This window comes from Ruditapes philippinarum, unplaced genomic scaffold (genome assembly GCF_026571515.1).
Source record: "Ruditapes philippinarum isolate M1 unplaced genomic scaffold, ASM2657151v2 ctg7418_1_1_1_1, whole genome shotgun sequence".
In the NCBI taxonomy this organism is placed as follows: domain Eukaryota; kingdom Metazoa; phylum Mollusca; class Bivalvia; order Venerida; family Veneridae; genus Ruditapes; species Ruditapes philippinarum.
Genome location: NW_026865899.1, coordinates 33,057 through 57,600, shown reverse-complemented (window position 1 = coordinate 57,600; position 24,544 = coordinate 33,057). Strand labels below are relative to the sequence as shown.

The 24,544-nt window shown below is 32.4% G+C and overlaps 1 protein-coding gene and 1 long non-coding RNA gene across 2 annotated transcripts; one reads left to right on the top strand and one right to left on the bottom strand.

The window, feature by feature from the left end:
* Positions 1-4,278: 4,278 nt before the first annotated feature.
* LOC132730692 (uncharacterized) lies at positions 4,279-23,953 on the bottom strand. Its single transcript, XM_060716671.1, has 3 exons — positions 23,823-23,953; positions 9,580-10,201; positions 4,279-4,735 (listed from the first exon to the last, which is right to left on the bottom strand). The coding sequence occupies exons 2-3, from the start codon at positions 10,144-10,146 to the stop codon at positions 4,508-4,510; spliced, it is 795 nt and encodes a 264-aa protein (XP_060572654.1). The 5' UTR covers positions 10,147-10,201; positions 23,823-23,953; the 3' UTR covers positions 4,279-4,507.
* On the top strand, positions 21,766-23,661 carry LOC132730693 (uncharacterized). The gene is made up of 2 exons (XR_009625787.1): positions 21,766-21,886; positions 23,594-23,661. It is a non-coding gene; the product is annotated as an uncharacterized LOC132730693 (long non-coding RNA).
* Positions 23,954-24,544: the final 591 nt, after the last annotated feature.

Below are 24,544 nucleotides of genomic sequence, written 5' to 3'. Positions count from 1 at the left end.
TCAAGGTCATATGAGATAAAGGTCATATTTGAATTACATGCCAGTTTGCTACACATGCTCTCTAGCCCAAGTATACATCAATTATTATGAATTAATAACAAACAATTTAATTGTTGCTAAATTCACTAATTTGACCTTTAGTGTCCAGGTCAAATTAAGGTCAATGACAACTTCATTTAAATCTTTTATGCCTGGTCACATAGATTATTGTGCTTAAGTATGAAGACAATCCGTTAAAAACTAACAAATTTATAGCCAATTATAGCAAAAACTGAAATCAAATATTTACGTCATTTACGAGTCAACGTCAAATTGGGTTTGGTCTACCTTAAAACATTGTCCTTTAGGTAAATGCTCTCAAGTATGAAGATATTCCATTTATAAATATCACAGTATAACCGTTTATACAAAAATAAAGTAAAGTAAAAAAAATGACCTTCAATGTCAAGGTTTTTCATGGGCAGATAGGCATAATTGATTAAGTGTTCATAAAAATCTCATCCCACAGATTGTTGTGTCCAAGTTTGAAGACAATCTATTCATAATTGCAAATTTATAGCAAATAGTAGAAGAAGAAGAAAATTCTATATTTTAACCTCAAGGTCAAGGTCATTGATGCAAAAAGGTTATAATCAATTTGGTCCTGTCTTAAATACGATTGTGTTTAAGTATGAAGACAATCTTTTCTTAAATAATAAAGTTATACCCAATTATAAAAAAAAAGTTCATAAGTGTAGGTCATGTTCAGTCCGGTCCACATCCAAAGGTTGTTGTGTCCTAATATGAGACTAAGAACATTATGATCAACATGGCAACGGCAATAACAGCAGCATCTAAAAAATGACTATAGCAATATTTGCTCTTTTTTTCTTCGAAAAAGCTCAAGCAAACAATGTAATATGATGACTTTCAATACAAACTGAACAAAAGCCATGTTAACATGGCCATCCCCCGTCAAATGTGTTTGCTCATTGGAAGATTATGTATTACAGCAGAATAATTCAATTTAAAGAGTTTTTTTGGTAATGAAAACTGAGAAAATAATGCAGGGTAGCCTAGTTTATCATTCTTGTGTGCTGCACTCCTCCTCAATGAGATCTATCCACCTATGAAGTTTCATGTTGATACCTCTAACACTTTTTGAGATAAACTCTGGACAAAAGGTATGAAAAATAACAAAGGGCAATAATTTAAAAATTATGAAGGGTAGAGTTATCACTCTTGTGCACTGCACTCCTCCTCAATATGATCTATCCATTATGAAGTTTGAAGCTGATACCTCCAATACTTTTTGAGATATGCTTCGGACAAAAATGTGGGACAGAAGGATGGACAGATGGATGGACGGACATACTTTCGAAATGGTACTTATGTGGCTTTTCCTTTGATTTTTTTAGTCATTTTTAGTCAAACAAGGCTTAAAAAAGACACACAAGTAAAACCGGAATGAATAGGATCAAAGAAAATTTACTGTTACCCCTTGTTCTCGAAGTAACACAAGTACCTCTGGGTTTGTACTGACGGATGGACAGACAGACGGATGGACAGACAGACGGATGGACGGAAGATCGGACAGAGGCTAAGTTATATTTTGAGTTTCAAGTGAAAACTTTATATTGTAAAATAAGCATCAAAAACTAGAACTATTGCTGAATGCCATTCATACCCCCACCGATGTCCTTGACAAGAGACGACTTGGAAAGGTGGTTAAGGGAATAACTTTAGTGGCACAAATACATGTACATAAAAAGAAATTATCTCTGGTGAAAAAAGACAAATTGTACAGGTAAAAGTATAAATATATATTGTCAATTCATGTTCGAAACAGTTACAAATAACCTTTCATTTTCCCAATGTACTAAAACAAACAAAAGCAGTGAAGTTAAGAAAATAGCATAATTACTGTATGTCAAAATATAATTAAGAGTGGAAAAACTTTGCATACTGAGCTTACTTGTGACCCTTCATATATTATATATTTCAAGTAAATATCTGTTCTAGTTTCAGAAACATTTAAGTATTAATGGTTATATCAGAACATTTTCTAAGCCTAAAAGGGGCATAACTTGTGTCATAATTCAATGGAATTGTAGAATTTTGGCCTTCTGAGCTTGCTTGTAACCATTCATATAAATTTTAAGTTTCAAGTAAATATCTGTTTCTGGTTAAAATATAGTAGAATGTAGAAATATTATAGTAAATAAATTTAAAGACATAAAATTGGACTTAAACTTTATCCAAAATACAATACAAAGTTAACCCCCCCCCCCCCCCCTTTTTTAGTTATGAAACTTGACCTGCATATCTTACTTGCGACACTTCGTATCGTATGTATTTGAAGTTACATTCAAATGATTATCTGTTATAGTTTTAGAAATATTCAAGTACATGTTAAAATTTCAGAACATTTTCTAAGTCAATTTTTGACCTTCAAGTGTGGCCTTGACTTTAAGCTGGCACAAATGTAAGATAAATTCTGCACATTGCCCAGTTGGGGTGAACATTTGAGTCAAGTTTGAAGAAAATCCTTCCATTAGTATAGAATTTATAGAGCAGACACGACATATTGTCTAGTATTGATTGTATGTAAATTTAAAGACTTAAAAAGAGGCATCACTTTGCCAAAATGCAATACAATGTACAGAGTTATGAAGCTTGAGCTGCATATTTTACTTGTGACACTTCATATATCTTTTAAGTTTCAAGCAAATACCTGTGCTAGTTTCAAAAATATTCTAGTACATTTTAAATTTAAGAACATTTTCTAAGGCAATTTTTGACCTTCAAGTGTGACCTTGACCTTAAGCCAGCACAAAGGTAGCATAGGTTCTGCACAAAACATTGTTGAGATGAACATTTGAGTAAAGTTTGAAGAAAATTCTTCAATTAGTATAGGATTTATAGAGTGGACACGACATATTGTCTAATATTTGATTGTATATAAATTTGAAGACATAAAAAGGGGCATAACTTTGTCAAAATGCAATACAGAGTTATGAAACTTGACCTGCATACCTTAATTGTGACACTTCATAAATATTTTAAATTTCAAGCAAATACCTTTTCTAGTTTCAGAAATATTCAAATACTTATTGTCCAATATGTTTAAACAAGTTGTTCTGTAGTAGAAGAGGTTTTTCTATTTTAGCTCTGTTGACCCCAAAAGGGGCCAATTGAATTGACATGAGCAAATTCAAGTGTGGCCTTCACAAGGATGCTACAGATCATTTGAAGTAAATCTGCGCAGCAGTTTCAGAGAAAAAGACGATTGTTGACGCATGACGACCGGCGACGGACGCCGGAGTATCCCCCTTTGATACTAATAGCTCACCCTGAACCTTCAGTTCTGGTGAGCTAAAAAGGGTAATATAAAATTATAAAGGGTAGAGTTATCATTCTTATGCACAGCATTCCTCCTCAATAAGATCTATCCACCTATGAAGATTCATGTTGACATCTCAAAGATGCTCCACTCAGGTATGAAAAATAACAACGGGCACTAACTAAAAAATTATAAAGGGTAGAGTTATCATTCTTGTGCACTGCACACCTCCTGAGTGAGATCTATTCACCTATGAAGTTTCATGTTGATATCTCAAAGGCTTTTTGAGTTATGCTCTGGACAAAAATTAAGTTTGAAAAATAACAAAGAGCAATAACTGAAAAATTATGCAAGGTTGTTATCATTCTTATGCACTGCACGCCACCTCAATATGATCTATCCTCCTATGAAGTTTAAAGTTGATACCTCAAATACTTTTTAAGATATGTTCCGGACAAAAATGTCAGAAGGACAGATAGACGGATGGATGGACGGATGGACGGAAGGACGGAGACTATTACTATATCCCCAGCCAACTTTTGGGCGGCGGAAAATAATCACATTCAGCTATATAATAAACTTAGTGATAATAAATGATTTCTGTATGTGCAAGGTTTTATATTTATCAGTAAACTAAATGTGTGCATTTATTAAATTATAAAGAATCTACTTTATAAGTGGATTCTTTATAAGTGGATTATATGCGTCACAAAAATTGTGCGAATATCAAAAGGTGGACTTTTTTATGTGCGGAAATATTTTGTGAAATATTATTCTTGAATTTAAATACTGTTTTGTGATATCATTATTAAAGAGGTAAATTTTAAGAATATCCTGTTATTGTAAACGTCTACTCAGTTGTATTTATATAATTGTTGATAAAGGACCTGATCACACATTTCTTTGCCATATTTTGAATTTGTTTGATATATGAACAACCTATTGTGTTATTAATACATATATTGTTTCATTTAATGATTTGTGATTTGTTTAAAACAAACTTAGACAAACAAGCTATGAGAAGAATTAATCTCAGTGCCTGAACTTATTCATGTAATATGCTGTAGTGTATGAAAACGTGTTTTCAAATGACAGAAGGAAGTTTGCCTATTAATAAATAATTGTTGCGCTATTAAATATTTGCGATCAATTACAATTCGCAAAAATCGCAAATATTTCAACATCCTAAAATAAACCACTTATACAGTATTTTAAACTACTTGTTTTGTTAACTGAAAAACTTTGGTAATTTACATCTATCAGCTTCTGTTTGGCATTTTGTGCATGCACGTCTGTAGCTAAATATCCGGCATCAGAAAGAAGTTGTTGAAATACTGTGAAGCAGTGATGTAGGTCTTCATCCTCTACCTCTAAACTTGGTGAGCGTCTCAATTTCCTAGCGATTTCTCTTGCCTGGTAAATTTAAAACATTCAAATCAAATCTACAATAATCTATATGTATCTAAATTAAATTTACAGCAAGATTGCATTTGTGAAACAAGAACGTGTTTGTTAAACACAAATGCCCACGGCTCCGATTCTTGTCAGTAGCAATATTTCAAAAAAGGTTTACCCATTCACTAAGTTATGGACAGAAACATTGCCAAAAAATTGTAAACACAAGTTATATAGCTTGACAGAGTCATGGCATTTTGTAATTGTGAAATATATAAGTCGCCAAGTCATTGCTATGACTTGTGAAGTGATAAATATTCAACTTTATCAAATATATATAAATATAAGAAATCTATACTTGGCACCCTTGACCTTGACCCACTGACACCTATAGAAAATCATGCAAGTTATCTTCCTACCAAATATGAAATACACCTGTCAGTAAATAAAGGCTTTATGGGCAAAAATGTTAAAATCTATTTTGAGCATTGATGACCTTGACCAAACTGACCCCTAACTCCATCCAAAGGAAGAATACCATGCAAGTTATCTTCCAACCAAATATGAAATAAATCTGTCAATAAATAAAGGCTGTATGGGCAAAAGTGTAAATATCTATTTTTAGCACTTGTGACCTTGACCCAACTGACCCCTAACTTCATCCAAAGTAAGAATAACATGCAAGTTATCTTCCTACTAAATATGAAATATATCTGTCAATAAATAAAGGCTCTATGGGCAAAAGTGTAAAAATCTATTTTTGGCACTAGTGACCTTGACACACTAATCCCTAACTCAATCAAAAGGAAGAATACCATGCAAGTTATCTTCCTATCAAATATAAAATACACCTGTCAATAAATAAAGCCTGTATGGGCAAAAGTGTAAAAATCTATTTTTAGCACAAGTGACCTTTACCCACTGATCCCTACCCCAATCAAAAGGATGAATACCATGCAAGTTATCTTCCTTCCGAATATGAAATATATCTGTCAATAAATAAAGGCTGTATGAGCAAAAGTGTAAAAATCTTATTTTTAGCACTGGTGACCTTGACCTAACTGACCACTAACTCCATCAAATTTTATGTTCCTATCAATTATAAATGACATCTGTCTATAGAATATGGTTAATACACCTGTAAAAATGTAAAAATCTATTTTTAAAATTGGTGACCTAGATATTGGTGACATTGACCTTGACCCAAATGACCCCTTACTATACCCACAGACGGAGGACCTCCCTTGGCATGTTTGTATTAAACATGAAAGACATCAACCATAAAATAAAGGTTGTAAGAGCAAAAATGTTAAAATTTATTTTCTAAACCAGTGACTTTGACCTTGACCCTAGAGACCACTTACACTACAAAAATTAGAGGACCATTTAAGTTTTCCACATACCAAATATGAAAGATATCATTAAATAAATTAAGCAATAAAGAGAAATTTAAGATAATTCAAACTTGCCATAATAGGTTAACCAGACAAGGCCCTATTTTCAAAGTGAAAAAAAGGAAGTAACTGGGAAATATGGATGACAAAGTTATATTACTTGGCAATATCATATACTTTGTATTGATAAGTAAGCGTGGAAATTATAAAGCCATTAGTATAGATAGAACTTTAGATATTTCCAACTTGCCATTTTAGGTTAACCATTATTCATTTTCTAAGTGCTGAAAAAGGGCAATAACTTGGTAAATATGGAAGCCATAGTTATGTAACTTGCCCAGATCATGTACTTTGTATAAATAAGTAAGTGTGTAAACTAAGAAGCCATTGGTACAGGTAGAACTTGTTCTAGGTTAACCTCGTACGGACAGGCGGACAGACGGACGGACGGTTCAATTACTATATGCCCGGGGCATAAAAATGCTATGCCACCGCATTAATATATTAGAAGTTCGAAAAAACTGAACTTTGCCATTATAATGCAGTAGTGTCTAGGAAATTTTAGGGTCAAGTTTTAGAGACAAAAGCCATAGTGCAATAATTAATTCAAAAATTAAAGATTTTTTACTTGACAAAATTAGGTATTGTATTACATCGCTGAATTAAACTTTGAAATAAAGGTAAACCACTTGTTCTTAAATACATGTACTATCTTTTCAATTAAGCATTACCAATATCTACAAACATAAAAGCATTTACGATTTACAATCATTACTATATACATGGTATGAATCATAATGTCCTTATAATGTGATCAAATTATTTCATTAAATATCCTGCAAAGCTCACATCTCTCAATCATTTCATAAATATCTCTAAAAAGCAAACATTTCTTTAGCTAGAAGTCATGACCCTTAGACTAACTCCCAGCTATTGAATATTTTAATAGAAAAATTGGTTATTATGTATAAGGCCAATTTTTTTTTATATTTTGGTTTACTGATTTTTTCCAAAAAAAGGTAGGGTCGGCGGCGGCAAAAAAAAAAAAAAAAAAGAAAGTTTTCATAACTATAAATGTGGTGCATACATATACATAGTACTTACTAGAGCAATGAAATTAAATACATCGCCGATTGTCTATTCCAAAGATTGTTTAAATACACAAAAAAAAACTTTTGCTCATATTGCCATTGTTTAAAAACACACATGAAATCTACACACAATGACTTTTGACAAGTGGCAAGCGAGCTCTTCAAAAGAATCTGTCATTCTTTGATGTTTACACACTGCTGTGTAATCTGAATCATCAAAGGTGCCGAAAATCAGCTGACTTGCACTCATTTCTTTATAGATCAGATGTTAAAAAAAAAGTGTCAAGAAAAGATTACACAAAGTCATGTTCAATTTTGCCCATTGTGAAAATATTTTTATCGGATAAAAAGCAGGTCAATTTTTGACATAAAAATCTATTTTAAGTAAGTGCGGGCATTTTTTTTATTTTGTTTGTTTGAAAACCTGTATTCAATCTGCTTTTAAAGACTATTTTTTTTTTTGTTAAATCTGAAAATACTGATCTTGTCAATTGCAGCAGATTTCTGTCGCTCTGTCCTTGAATGTAATTGCTTACGTAATTTGGCGTGTTTTTTTTGTTGGTTTTTTTTTACATTTTTACGCATTTCGACCTTCAATGCATTGATGAAATATGATCAAAGCCTAATTATAATTCTGTGAGAATGGCTTGACCCCATTTAACAGACATTCTTTCATAATACACCAATAAACACTTTCCCCAACTAGCAGACGACAGGCTATTCTCGAGTAAAGATAACCGGTTGCGTATCTCACTGTATAAATCGTATGTAAAATAGTCTGGCATATGGTAGGTTTAACAGTTAATTAAAATACTTACCGCGACATTTCTTTGACAAGTCGTTATTAGCAGCGTATTTCAAGACAACACAGAATTTTTTTTGGGGCAGATTTTTTTTTTTTTCATTTTCCCAAAATACAGAGTCGGCGGGTCAGTAAACCGAAATATCAAAAAATAATGGCCTAAAAGACATTCCAATATAGGGTGTTTCCCTTCAGACAAAAAGACTTTTAAGTACATAATGAAAATCAAAGACCCTCAGGGTAGAGTCAATTTTGGCCCAAGAGGTATAATTTGAATTAGGGTTTACTATATACATATAAGGAAAACCTATGTCCCCCTGGGTCGGATCAATGTTGATACTTAATTTTTAAAAAATTTGGTAGAGGACCTATAGATGATATTTTATACAAAATATCAAAACTATCAGTCTTGTACCTTTAGAAAAGAAGATTTTAGATTAAAGTTTTTAGTAAATGTAGTAAATAAAAATCAATGACCCCCGGGCAGGGCAATTTTGACCATAGGGCTACAATTTGAACAATCTTGGTATAGGTCAACTACACAATAATTTATGCTGAATATATATTACATTAACTCTAGCATTGGTCACTACAGATAAGACTTTTTAAGCTTTTACAATACACATATTAAGAAAATATATGACCCACTGGGTGGGGCCTATTTTGACACTATAGGGGCCAAATTTGAACAATTTTGAAAGAGGACCAATAGATGATAATTATTATATACCAAATATATAAGCTCTAAAACTTGTACCTTCAGACAAAAAGGTTTTTAAGTTTTTCACTATATGTACATGATAAAAAACAATGACCCCCAGAGCAGTGCCAATTTTAACCCCAGGGGTATAATTTGAACCAACTTGGTAGTGATTCAATAGACAATGCCTAGTGCAAAATATCTTGGGTCTAGACCTTGTGGGTCATTACAAGAAGATGTTTTAATTTTTCTTATAATTTCGTTTGGTTGCAATGGCAACAGATCCATCAGGAATCAAATTCTTTGGACAATGTGAAAGCCCTTCACCCAAGGAATAATTCTGCCAAGTTTTGTTGAATTTCGTCTTTTTAGAAGATATTTAAGTTCAATATATAATCTATAGAACACACACACATGCTCATGTAGACACGCGCACACTCACACACACACACACACACACACACGTGAATCGCTATATGCCACCGCATCCCAAATGCTGCGGTGGCATAAAAAAGAAATAATCTAAAATTAGATGAAATGAATAAAGCACTGTTAGCTTTAAATGATAAAACATGGTTAGCTTTCTCACTTCTCTATATTGGATATAGGGACTTTCGGTTCTTAGATTCTTGTGAGGACTACTTAAGTGCCAATTCGTGCCTAATACAAGGAAGAGCACCTAAGGTCTTCCTCCTCCAGTAAAACTGTAAAGTCGCCATGTCATAAACTGGTTGAAAGAAGAAAGAGACAGTATAAAACTTATCAGAAATGTTTACTTACAATTAAGTGATTTGATTGACATTTTTTACAAGTTTATTACATAGATGTATTATAATGACTACTTTATTCAAAAGCTGTAATAAAATGTAGTTTACCTGTTCAAAAATGTTGTTCTTGTTGCCTAGATTTTCGTGTATTTTCATCTGAAAGTTTTTGTAATAAATGATGACACTAATGATGCCATTGAAGCCTATTTCTTGTGCACTAGCTACATCTTTATATCCATCAGGGGGCATGAAACATTTAGCTATCTCCCAGGAATTACTGCACCACTGTGTAGCATCAGTATTTTTGTATGATGGACCATAGTACCTATGCGCATTCTGTATCTCAGTTGTGAAATTATGACATATCTTGTTAGGACAGCCGACAGGATTATACCTTGTTGCAGCATTTCTATGATAAATGCATTTTCCATGTCTAACTTTGCATATTCTATCTGTTGGACATCTAATAACATTTTCCGTACAGCAATCTGAACACACTGTCCCACTAAATAGTCCATTGATGTAACATATATCATCTAAACATTTCAACTGAAATTCTTGAATTTCATGACATACAAAAGGTGCAAGTCCGTCCCGAGTTATCAACACTGCTAACTGAGCTTTAACAAAGTTATTATATTTTTTTTCTAAACGTTTTGTGCTATATGAAGCCATTGCTTATTTTGTTTTACAGAGGTAACATTATCCCATTGTTGAATGTCAATCTTATCTGAAAAATAACAATAACTGGTGTTTACGTGTAATTTATTCAGTTTCAAAATATAATTAACCTTTGAAATGATGTTTAACTATCTTAAACAAAAGGTCCATAATGGCCCCGGTTCGCTCACCAGAAACAACTGCTTTTCAGTGTTTGAAATTATCCATTGTCAATATTTTCTAAAATCAAATTTGAGCATAGAATATCTTTAAACAATAATTTGAAGAAATGCCATGACCTGGGGCATTTAAGCTTTACCTTAAACAGGACCAATCAAATTAATTTTAGCAAACTTCAAGAATGCTACAGACAAAGTTTGGTGATCATCCATCAATAACTTCTGTAGAAGAAGATGTCTAAAGGTCTTTCTATTTTTAGCTCTAGAGACCCCTAAAAGGGGCTAATCAAATTAATATGAGCAAACTTGATAAAATACTACCTAAGAATGCTACAGACAAAGTTTCGTGATCATCCATCAATTAGATCTGTAGAAATAGACATTTAAAGGTATTTCTATTTTTAGCTTTAGCAGCCCCTAAAAGGGGCCAATCAAATTAATATGAGCAAACTTGATAAAAGACTTCCGAAGAATGCTACAGACAAAGTTTGGTGATCATCCATGAATTAGTTCTGTAGTAGAAGATGTCTAAAGGTTTTTCTATTTTTAGTTCCAGAGACCCCTAAAAGGGGCCAATCAAATTAATAATTAAAAAAAGTAAATACTACAAAAGTAAATATCAGAACTGTTTGTTTTCACATGCTAACTTCAATTTTTAGCTAGACTATACGAAGTATATGGAGAGCTGTCCTACTCGCCCCGGCATCGGTGTCTGCGTCCAGATTTCAGGTTAAAGTTTTGGTGCAGTAAAATATTTTTCACTATAACTTTTTCATTTCTTAAGGGATCAACTTCAAACTTTAAATATAGGTTTCTTATCATCAACCACATCTTATTTGACAAAGTTCATAACTCTAGCACCAACAATTTCAGATTCATTTCCCCTTGAACTTAGATTTTTCCTTAAAAAGTACTATTTTTTACTGTTACTTCTTTATTTCTTAAGGGATCAACAGTTACTTCATACTTTAAATATATGTTCCTTATCATCAACCACATCTTTTGTGACAAGGTTCACCAATATTTTCAGATTTATCTACTCTTGAACTAAGAATTTTTCTTAAAAATATTATTTTTTACTTTACTTCTTTATTTCTTAAGGGATCAACTTCAGACTTCAAATATATGTTCCTTATCATCAACCACATCTTATGTGACAAGGTTCATAACTCTAGCACCAATATTTTCAGATTTATCTACCCTTGAACTTAGAATTTTCCTTAAAAAATATTATTTTTTACTGTTACTTATTTATTTCTTAAGGGATCAACTTCAGACTTCAAATGTATGTTCCTTATAATCAACCACATCTTACGTGACATGGTTCATAACTCTAGCACCAATATTTTCAGATTTATCTACCCTTGAACTTAGAATTGTCCTTAAAAATATCATTTTTTACTGTTACTTATTTATTTCTTAAGGGATCAACTTTATACGGTTACTTCAAATGTATATTCCTTACAATTAACCACATGTTATGTGGTAAGGTGCATAACTCTAGCAACAATATTGCAAGAATTATCTCCCCATAAACTTAGACTTTTTTTACTTGAAAAAAGTTATTTTTTACTTTAACTTCTTTAGTTTTAAAGGTGTCTACCTCATACTTCAAACACTTATTCCTTATCATCAGTTACATCTCATGTGACAATGTTCATAACTCTTGAAGCAATATTTTCAGATTTATCTCTCTTTTAACTTGTCTTTAAGAAATATTATAACTTCTTTACTTTTTAAGGTATCTACTTCATACATCAAATATATATTATTATCATATATATTATTATTATCAATATATATTATAATTATCAATATATATTATTAGGGTCAGGTACCAGTCCATCAGCACTGATAACATGACCGAAATATTTAACCTCTGTTAGACCTATTTCCAGTTTGTCTGGGTTAAATCTTAAACTGGCTGCCTTTGCTCGGTCGAGTACATTCTTAAGGTTTCTGTCATGTTCCCAAACACTAATAAGTTGTCAATTATTGATGTCACACCCTATAAACCTTCAAATGTCTCGTACATTTTCCGTGGGAAAATGTCTTGAGAACTTCTTATGCCCATAGGAAGTCTTAAATATATTATACCATCCAAATATTTGTTAAATGTCGTGAGTGACGATTAGTGGTCGTCTAACTTAATTGACCAGTAGCCTTTGGTCGCGTCTAATACACTGAAGTATTTAGCGCCATGCAATTTTGACGTAATGTCGTCAATAGAACGTAATGGATCAGTATTATTCAGAAACCTATGCCGGCGACTTAATTGACAATTTTATTATACAGTGATATTATAGTTCTCTATAAAAAATATTCTTTTAATATAGCATATTTTTTACATTTTATATCAAACAAGCAATTATCAAAGTACTGTAAGAGATAATAAAGACGCCTCCCGGTTAGAACCCCACGAGAAAGTACGTCAGCAACATTCTGAAGGACCATGGCCATTCAATTATAACATAATGGAAGACATGAATGGACTTTATAGTCCTTAGTTTATCTGTATCATAGTAATGGTATAATAAGGAAATTATGTTTATATTAAACTAGAACTCCGCAAGTCGGATGTGTTGCCTTGTGAACAATATAGTTTAGGAGAAATGGCTGGGACAAATATGAAAAATGAAAACTAACAAAGGGCAATAACTCAAAAAATAATAAGTGCAGAGCAGCAGTTTCTGTGTACTGCACATCTTATCAATAAGATCTATCATTCTATGAAGTTTCAAGTCCATATCTTTTATAATTTATGAGAAATAGCCTGGACAAAAATAAAGTATGAAAATTAATAAAGGGTAATAACTCACAAATAAGAAGTGCAGAGTACCGGTTCTTGTACACTGCACATTTTCTTAATGAGATCTATCATCCTATGAAGTTTCATGTCCATAGCTTTCATACTTGAGGAGAAATGACCAGGACAAAAATAAAGAAAGAAAATCAACAAAGGGCAATAACTCAAAAAATAAAAAATGCAGAGTATCAGTTTTTATGCACTACACTTCTTTTTAATGAGATCTATCATCCTATGAAGTTTCAAGTCCATAGCTATCATACTTTCGGAGAAATGGCCCAGACAAAAATTAAGTATGAAAATTAACAAAGGGTCATAACTCAAAAATTAGGCAGTGCAGAGTACCGGTTCTTGTGCACTGCACTTCTTTTTAATGAGATCTATCATCCTATGAAGTTTCAAGTCCATAGCTTTTTTAGTTGAAGAGAAATGGCCCGGACAAAATCAAAGTATGAAAATTAACAAAGGGCAATAACTCAAAAATTAAGAACTGCAGAGTACCAGTCCTTGTGCACTGCACTTCGGGTTATTGAAAGAAGCATGCATACCAAGTTTGAAGTCAATCAGACTTATAGTGACTGAGTTATGCTCCGGACAAGCTTTAGGGGACGCCGACACCGACAACGACACCGACGCCGCCGACAGAAGTAACCCCTATATGTCGCCTTTTCAAGGGGACATTTCCATTTGCTAAACAAGGTAGGAATATTAATATTTCTCGCAAGAGCAATGGTCATTTCTGTATATTTTGTTCCAAAAGTCAATTTGAACAATTTCTTACAAATATTTACTTCTTGTAAAATAATACTTAGTCAGATGCACAAAATATTAATGCTGGTGCTATTTTTAGAATCACTTATGAATCTACAAAAAAATTAAGTGTCACTAATAACATTTAATTATTAGGAAGAGTTAAAACTGCATTTTGTCTTTGTATTAATGTTTACAAATGTATATTTTTCTGATAATACTTGAGTATAATATTATGTTATGATGTAAATACTTTAGTGAGTAGTTTAAAAAAAAAAAATTAATAAATAAATAAATATCTTTCTATGACCCATATTTTTAAAAAATAAATAGATTCAACTTTGGGGTCCAAAGTAAAAGAACCAGAGAGGATCTGTTATGATCCATATTTTGACATTATGAATGATTGTAATAGTAAACATCACAATCATTATTTTTAAAATAGATATTTCATATTTTATAACAAAATCTTTGTTTTTAAATGTAGATTTCAAATATAATAGTTTCATTTTGGTAACTTTGAAATAGTTACAATTTTACTTAAAAATAGTGTTTTTCACTTTAGTTTTGTTTAAAGGGAAAAACAAGGTTAGAATAAAAACCTGATTTCAGAAAATGAATACTATAAATAATAAATCTGCAAATTTTCTGCCGCCAAATAATAATATTAAACGAATGATAACGAAATTTAAATGGCTAAATCACCGATTTCTACAAATCAGTAGGCGCGGCCATGTTTGTGTATTGGCCGTAGAAAAACAGGTGCGCGTGATGTCATTTCCCCACAGCTGTCTAACAAAGACTTGTTAAAGTAATTTTATAACAAGCTTTACAGCCAAGATACAATAAGCACTTAATTAAACAAACAAGTCTTGATAAGCAGTCAGCTCCTTTCTTTTCGATTCTTATCTAAATGCCTAAATATATGGTTAAACAAAAATAGTAACTTTTGCAGGAAATCATCCTAATGTTTCCTTCTTAGGACATTTTATACATTAATGTTTATTTGCATATGGTTTAACAGTTGCATATGGTTTAACAGAGTTGAACAAAACTTCCAGCTTCAACTGTTCCAGTATCATTCGAAAATTGGACGTTGAAGAATGAACTGATTTTTAATTTATAAAGTGTTAACTCTGTTATTCCAGGTATGTACTTTTATTATTTTGCATAATTCATTAAAGTTTGTAAAATCTATTCCAAATATGTAAATTGATATAATTTGTTAGGTTCTATGTAATAGTAATATTATAATTATTTAAATTGTTAAAATGGTACCTCTTATGCAAAGTGAGTTATTAATAAAGCTAGTTTCCCCATATTTGTTAATTATAAGATCAAACTATTGTTAATTCAAATATTGTATTCTTATAATGATTTATTTTATAATGTTGTAAAATGTATTTATGTAATCATTCGAAAATTGGACATTGAAGAATAAACTGGATTTTTAATTTATTAAGTGTTAACTCTGTTATTCCAGGGTTTCGTCATAAAGGACTAAAAAAAGCCTGCTAATGATAAATTAAAAAAAAATTGGCCAACTGTCACGGGATCATAAAATTCCTGTTGATAATGAACATATATTTAAGTAAATCCATGAAGAAATAAGAAAGTCATAGAATATGAAGGGAACAGACATCAATAAAAGAAATAGTAGTTTAAATAACCAGAAAAATTTGAAACAAATTTATGATTTAAACAGTTTCTCACTGACAGACTTCAAGCAAAAAAATTGTAAAAAACAAAGTGTTTGATTCTAAGAAAACCACTACCTACAAAAACCTGCTGCTAGAAATAAAATTGTTTTTGTTATAGAATACAAATCAATAAACATTTTTTAAATAAAATAACTCAACTTTCTCTTTCTAGCTTTTTTGACATCAAGCAACATATACGTGACTTACATGTGACTTATATGTTACTTATAATTGACTTATTTTAAGTTATTTATAAGTTACATATGTCACTTATATGTTACTTATAAGTTGAGCATATCTTTGACTTATATGTCACATATTTGTGACTTATATGTGACTTATTCTTCACTTATATGTCAAAATGTCAGATACTGACATCTAATTTGCATTTAAAATACATGTACATATAAGCCCCAACTGCTTGAGCTACAGATCAATTGAATAAGTGAAGTATAATTCACAAATAAAATAGCCAAAAGTGAATTTCAATTGAATTTCGTAAAGGGAGGTATCACACATCAAGTTTATATACCTGTACTGGCATGCGAGCAGTTCCCGTACAGAAGCAGTACCCATATTTTTCATTTAAACGCTTGATTTTTACTTGCATTCTTCAAAAATTCATTTCAAATCAAGCAGATACATAAACGAGACAAAATCTAAGTGTCAGTTCCATACATGTGAACTCTCCCACTTTAAGCGGGAGACTCCCACTTTCTTCGGCCATATTTTCAAAGATTTTTCTTAAAATAATGGGTATTTTCACAAATTAAAAAAATCTCCCTCTTTTTAATGTCAAAACTTTTTTCTTTGTTTATTGAAAATTCTAAGATCTCCCTCTTTTTGAAGAAAAATCTCCCACTTGATCATCAAAAAAAGTTCACATGTATGCAGTTCAGCAGTACGTATATAAAGTCTCATTTTAAATCACTTTCACCTGTGCGTCGTCAAAACGTGACCTTGTTTTCTCTGGGGGATTCCGTCCTTGCGCGCAAGCGCAAAAATACTTACACTTGAGGCTTGTTAAAGGGTTTTCCACTAATACCACCTGTTTACAAATAAGTAGGCAATGTGATTGTAAACTTGTTTAATTATCAGAATGTTGACCAATATTACTATATTATAATAATTTTATGGCTTTTGATGCGTAAAATATCATGCATACAAGCATGCTATTGCATGTGAATGCGTTGGGCGGGTAACGGTACCGGGTAATTGATACCCGCGTTGTAGTCTACGCTCTATTTCCTGAATTACATCTATTTATCTTTTAGATAATGGTCTGTTCAACAATTGTAAATGAAAAATAGGTCCAATATAATAAAATTGTATAATTATAATGGGTTAGATTTTATGTACGGGAACTACTTCTCTTCATACAAAATAATGGATAATTTCGGTACCCCCTATGAGGCCTCATAAGTAAGGGTTATTCTATGTTTAGAACATGATGGAATTTCCATGATTTGTGTGACGAGCTGAATATTGATGTGTAACATTCAAATTTTGGTGAGTGAGCGTAATAAAAAACAAGCAATTATCATAGTATTGCAAGCAATCCATAAGTCCCCTACCGGTTAGAACCCCATCAACATTCTAAAGGGCCATTGGCCATTCACTAATGTTTCAATTTTTCTATATTTTAAGTAAATTTGTTCGAAAAGTTCTTTAAAAGTGATCACAGGAAACAGTTTTTATGAACAGACAGACAGACGGACTGAAGGACACTCTAAAGTTAATATTTGAAACATCCCTGTTACCAAAATATAAACATTTTTAAAAGCAAAATTCTTAAAGAGGAGATAACTCTTGAATTAAAGATGCAATTTCATAAAAAAAATTCAGCTCTTTTTGACTTATCACAAATAATGTTATATTTGCCATGTTTTAAGCCTTGCCAAGGCAACCAATATTTTTTCAAAATAGGGAGAACAGGTAAGACATGCATAATCTCAAGACTGCCATCTACCCATATGTCAAGTTTCATAAAAATATTTCCAGTACTTTTTAAGTTATCACTGGATCCAGTTTATGTGTAAAATTTGCCATATTTTCAGTCTATTTGTTGCCATAGCAACCAGAATTTTCAACATAGGAAGAAAAGAAAAAGACGTGCATAATCTCCAGACTGCCATCTACCATATTTCAAGTTTCATAAAAATATTTCCAGTACTTTTTGCGTTATCACTGGATCCAGTTTATGTGTAAAATTTGCCATATTTTAAGCCTATTTGTTGCCATAGCAACCAGAATTTTCAACATAAAAAGAAAAGAAAAAGACGTGCATAATCTCCATACTGCCATCTATCCATATATCAAGTTTCATAAAAATATTTTCAGTACTTTTCAAGTTATCGCGGGATCCAGTTTTGTGGACGGACGGACTGACAGACGGACAGACAGACGGACGGAGGGTAAACCTAAAGTCCCCTCCGGTAAACCGGTAGGGGACTAATAATGTTTAAGTAACTATGATTTTTGTACGGGAACTGCTCGCATGCCAGTACACATACTGTGTAGGTTTTTAACCATTTGTGCATTTCATTTTTAAAAATACAAGCACGGTTTTTAAATAATTTGTCAATACTTATTTATAAAAATAACCACAAATAGAAGTTATCATTAAACTTGTTTTGTACATGGTATACAGTATACTATATGTGTTGAAAGATTCAAGGTTTTGTTTTCTGGTTAGTCCCTAACATTCATACAAATGAACCAAGGGAATCCTAGGAGTATATATACTGGTCGGAGACCATCAACCGGACACTTTTGGAACATTTTTCGGTACAGATTTCATAATTTTTATCCTAGAGACTAAAAAAGTTGACATAGTTCAACTAGGTTCTTCTCCTAACTAACAAACTAGTTTGTTTATTTCTGATTGTATTGACACTTATATCTGAGGCTTGACAAGGAGGGTATCAAAATTACCTAAATTGTCTACACTACAGTACCATGTATCCGGACAGATATGTACATGATGTGATTTAATTCAGATAAAAGCTTGGGTGTTTTGATTTTTGATTTGTAACATGATATACAATATGTCAGCAAACAAATGCTGAAGTTTTGGATATTCTATTATTCACTCTGCAAATGATTATAGCTGGTATATTGAGGTCAGCATTGCTTTCTTGACCCCCGAATTTCAATGTCAACATACTTGAAATAGACATTAAAATATTACCATTTATAGAGGTTGAAATAAATTTATGTACTTAATTTTAAAAGAAACATGCACTTATTGTTGATAAAAAAGTGACTGACAACCACTAAACAAAGAAAATACAAAATTAAGCATTTTCGGGGCCGTCCGGGTTTGGTGGTTGTCCGGTTTTGGTGGTCCCCAACCAGTAAGGTCTTTAGTGTATTACATACAGGTTTTACTTATGAAAAATACATAGGGGTCTAATCCAGGAGATTGCCGAACCGCCTTACCTATAACCAAATCTAAATGTTCACTAGGTCTATGCCAGATACTTTGCCAGCGCGCAGCGATACAGAAAATACTAGAAACCGAAACTAGGGATATAATTTTTATATACAATTTATATATATGACAGGTCCAAAAAATGTAAACAAATTTTCACACAAACTAAAATAACGGTACTGGTTGGGGACCATCAAAACCGGACAACCACCAAACCCGGACGGCCCCAAAAATGCTTAATTTAGTATTTTCTTTGATCAGTGGTTGTCAGTCACTTTTTCATCAACAATAAGTGCATGTTTCTTTTAAAATTAAGTAAATAAATTTATTTCAACCTCCGTAAATGGTAATATTTTAATGTCTATTTCAAGAATGTTGACGTTGAAATTTGGGGGTCAAGAAAGCAATGCCTGACCTCATATACCAGCTATAATCATTTGCAGAGTGAATAATAGAATATCCAAAACTTCAGCATTTGTTGCTGACATATTGTATATCATGTTACAAATCAAAAACCAAAACACCCAAGCTTTTATCTGAATTAAATCACATCATGTACATATCTGTCCGGACACATGGTACTGTAGTGTAGACAATTTAGGTAATTTTGATACCCTCCTTGTCGAGCCTAAGATATAAGTGTCAATACAATCAGAAACAAGAAAAGCATTGATGCAAAGCATCAAAGGGCGTCCAAGCAAGAAATGCAGCAAGTGAAGATGAACTAGTACACATATGATGACAAGATATTCTTATAAACTACCAGAAATGTATACCACTTATGAATGCAGCGGACGAAAAGACATTGTTCATTATGAAACTTTATTGGCATGCTTAGGGATTAGAATATTACTTGATTTTCATTTCTTTATGATCGTGGTTATTAATAGCAACGGATTATACATTATGCAATCATTTATAATCCATATGTGTAACGCATGATCAACACGTACCACACATTTTGTCCCTTATATGTACATGTTATTCGCTATTAGCGAAGACCCCCTTAAGGATCTGTTCACACTTTAAGTTTAGTAAAAAATAATGACACTAGTTATATTACCATGTTGAATCATGTTAGCATTAATTGTTTATTATACAATAATCTTGTAATATCTATAAATTTTTATTAAAAAAAAATACAAATTTTTATGAATATTGTTTTCTTTTATTCTTTTTGTGTGTTTATGTGCTATTTTTATAATACTGAGTTTCATTTACTAATTTCTTTTTTATTAAAATTGTAAAATAAATTTTTAAGAATTCAATTGTCATATTGACCGACGATTATAAGTCAAAGCTTAACTGCGAAAAAGTCAGTAAATTATGGTTTATCTTTCAATATATAATATTGTTTATTTTTCATTAAACCATGTACATGTACATTGTATTTTTTCTTTATCATTTTTTTTAAATTATCGATCAACTGAATAATTCATAAAAATCTTAATTTGTAACTTTGAATAATTTCCTCGGCATCTTTACTAAACACGGATAACAAATTGAATAATTTAATAAAATGTTTCAAAGTTGATAATGTCATTTTAATACCATAAAAAAATGTACCTTTTTCTCAATTATTGTACATATCACGGATTTATATTACATATAAATCCGTCTTGTACATATTTATTGTTTTTATCTCATATAGAATAAAATGAAACATGCTATTGTTGTTTTTTTCTAATTGTAACAATATTCAAACATCTACTCCAAAAACCAGAGAGAGACCGGACAATAAACGTGTTGGTACTATTCGCCGGTCACTAGTTAAATCCTGGTCAAAATAGACCGGGAGAGACCGGGCATTTTACCGATAGGAGTTATAAAAAGATATATCTATAAATAGGTTTTTGGAATATTTAGGTCATCAAACTGATCATTTCTAGGATACATGTACAACAATAACATACCATGACATGATTAACCGACTGTGTACTACAAAATGATAAATAAAAAACCCCGAAGAGCGCGATATTATTGACGGAAAAGGTTATTTCATTTATAAATGTTTGCATTGCGAAAATTCATTGTAACATATCGCGACATTTCATTCTTATTTAATAATCAAGCAGCACCCTCATACCGATCGGAATTTTCGGCTTTTTATTATGACCGACTAAAATGGCTCGAGAAGTTGCTGTCGCCCTTTCACAAAATCTTGATCTCATTCCATTAAGAGCGGACGCGCTTCGGCGCGGACGCCAATAAGGGGTAGCACACCACAGTAATGTAAGCCACAGCTTCGAATGGCCAGGGAGGATTTCTTGGATATAGTGAATATTCTGGATTTAAATGACTGGTTGTCTTAAAATGCATTTTCAGCATAAAATTTGTTTTTGTGACATTCTAATATGATCACTGGCAAATTCGAAAAACATGGCCAGAAATCACATGCTGTTGATTATGAATGTCAAGGCCGCCATTTTTTTGTAAACATTGCTTTTTATACAGCATGCACGGTAAAAAGAAGTCATTTTACAGGGGGTGCAAATTTTTAGCAGTAGCAAAAAATCTACCTGGTTTGAGGATAGTTTCTTTGTGATATTTTGCATGTATAGGGAGTTGCTAAAGCAGAGACGGTGTTCCTTTAGCCTGTTACATTTGCCAGATATTTTTTTGCCAGAGGGTCGAAATGTGTTGTTTTGGGTCTCGGGCCACTGTAGATTTTGGGCTTCAACGGAATGAATTGCAAAATTTTTTGACTGCCTGCCTATTGCAGATGGGATAATTTCTTTGTAGATTTGCAATCTTATGTCATATATTTCTCAACAAAATGTGTTTTCTTTTTCCAGGTTGTGTAGTTTGGTATCAGAATTATTAGACGTATTGCTTGTAGGACATTGACGGCAGGAACTTGAAATTAACTGTGGAGTGCTACCTTAAGGTAAAATGATTTTTTTTTTCAAACCTTGTTTTTTCGCATTTAACTTTGTTGTAAAGGCTTTATCATGCACACTGACCAAAATGATGGTGAAATTTCATAAAAATATTTGTCACAGAGCTTGAAATTAGGTTTTTAAAAAGGGAGCGGTAACTCAAATACATGAAAACCTAAATGTGAAATGTATGAAAGGTGCTGTGTCTGCCATGTGTCTTAAGTCATAATTGGACTACTTATTCCAGGAGAGACAGCTGTGGGAGAGTGAAAATATTCACATATAGAGCTATTCGGTTGATATTTTCCTGATTTTCCAAACTTTTTTGGTGGAAAAAGGCATGTTTTTATTGCATTTCAGCTGTACATGTAGAATATGGCCATCGGGCGTGTTCCCATGTGATGCGAAATATTTTCGTGCGAAGGTGGATATGTTTGCTTGAATCATTTACAGGTGCAAATGGATGTTAAAGCTCAGGTTTTCGGGTTAGATTTTTGACCCATTTTGGAGTTGGGCATGCGAGATTGAATAGTCGGAGAATTTGGTTTTCAGCGTGTCGCTTGGTGAATTTCGATGCCCTGGGCGACCAACATTGATAGATCTACAATGCTCAGAGGGCCATGATAAGTGCTGTGTCTCTTTGAAATTTGACTTTACATAAAACCTTTTATGAAAAATTGTGTATGCTACTTCGACTTTATACTGTGCAGGATTGAAATAAAACATTTAGCACATTTTGGTGTCTGGGCAAGAAACATTAATCTGTTGTATTTTTTGCCTTATATTGAAGCATGAAGCCATATATTTACTTAAACTGCTATGCCAATTTGTTGAATATTTACTTTCATATTAGATGTTATAAGGACATATTTGAACATTTGATTGTATAGATTGGTATAAAAGAACCAGATTGTGTACACTTTTACATTGGGAATACTTTCTTATTCTACATGTACTGAAAAAGGCTTGCCGAGGGCTGAAAATGGGATGAACAGCATAGTTCATTTAAGGCATAGATAATGAAAAAACAAACAATTCCCAGCAAAAATTTTCATTTTGTTTATTGAAATATGCATGAATTTGTAGAAAAAGTCCATATAAAGGTCATCAATCAATGTTTATGATGCCCCTTAAGGTAGCACACCACAGTAATGTAAGCCACAGCTTTCTCGAATGGCCAGGGAGGATTTCTTGGATATAGTGAATATTCTGGATTTAAATGACTGGTTGTCTTTAAAATGCATTTTCAGCATAAAATTTGTTTTGTGTGACATCTAATATGATCACTGGCAAATTCGAAAACATGGCCAGAAATCACATGCTGTTGATTATGAAATGTCAAGGCCGCCATTTTTGTAAACATTGCTTTTTAACAGCATGCACGGTAAAAAGAAGTCATTTTACAGGGGGTGGTGCAAACTTTAGCAGTAGCAAAAATCTACCTGGTTGAGGACTAGTTTCTTTTGTGATATTTTGCATGTATAGGGAGTTGCTAAAGCAGAGACGGTGTTCCTTTAGCCTGTACATTTGCAGATATTTTTTGCCAGAGGGTCGAAATGTGTTGTTTTGGGTCTCGGGCCACTGTAGATTTTGGGCTTCAACGGAATGAATTGCAAATTTTTTGACTGCCTGCCTATTGCAGATGGATAATTTCTTTGTAGATTTGCAATCTTATGTCATATATGTTCTCAACAAAATGTGTTTTCTTTTTCCAGGTTGTGTAGTTTGGTATCAGAATTATTAGACGTATTGCTTGTAGGACATTGACGGCAGGAACTTGAAATTAACTGTGGAGTGCTACCTAAACAAACTAGTTTGTTTGTTAGGAGAAGAACCTAGCTGAACTGTGTCAAATTTTTTGGTTCTCTAGGTTAAAAATTATGAAATCTTACGGTAAAAATGTTCCAAAAGTGTCCGGTTGATGGTCTCCGACCAGTAACTTACATTTTAAACAACCCTTAAACAAGAATTACGCTAGAAAATGCATTTTTCACATTAGCTTCTGATATACAATAATGAAAGTGGGTTTTTCCAGACAGGTACAGTGGTTACCCACAATACATCGGGTATGGGCGATACTAAACTGCTGACGAAATAGCTAGCGACATAGAAACTGTGGGACTAGTTAGATAAAGAAGGGGGCGAAAATGCTGACCAGTTAAACATGTAGTGAAATTGCTGACCAGTTAGACTATATATATAGTGAATAAGTGACCAGATATATAGAGAAAATGAATATTTGTCTTGAAATTGTTTTTCTCTTTTTTGTCTGCAATGTTAATAGTGTATAACAGTGGTGGTCAGGGGCTGCAGCCCCCGCAGCTCTGCTCCAAAGATACGTTTACCAGCTGGGCTGGAATATATTATTGTCAGTTTTCATACTTTATTGGCTGCAAAACATTTATTAACTGTCACCAAGTTGTTAATCTCCTGCATGGGGGCTTGGTAGAGATCTTTATCTATCACATGCTTGAATGACTTCATGCATAATTGATTTGGTTTATTATTTTCCAAAGAAATAAATGAAATTAATAGTCACAAATAGTGGCAAATAGATGTTTTACACAGTACACAAACATTGTTTTCTTTGGGAAAGCCCTATAATTAAGAAACTGAAAATTATGATGTGTAAATTAAAAAGGTGGCGAGTTATTATTATTTTTTGT

Coding starts and splice junctions, on each gene's coding strand:
- LOC132730692 (XM_060716671.1), bottom strand. CDS start 10,146: ATGGCTTCATATAGCACAAAACGTTTAGAAAAAAAATATAATAACTTT. Junction 4,736..9,579: donor AGAACAACATTTTTGAACAG/GTAAACTACATT, acceptor TAAATTTACCAG/GCAAGAGAAATCGCTAGGAA.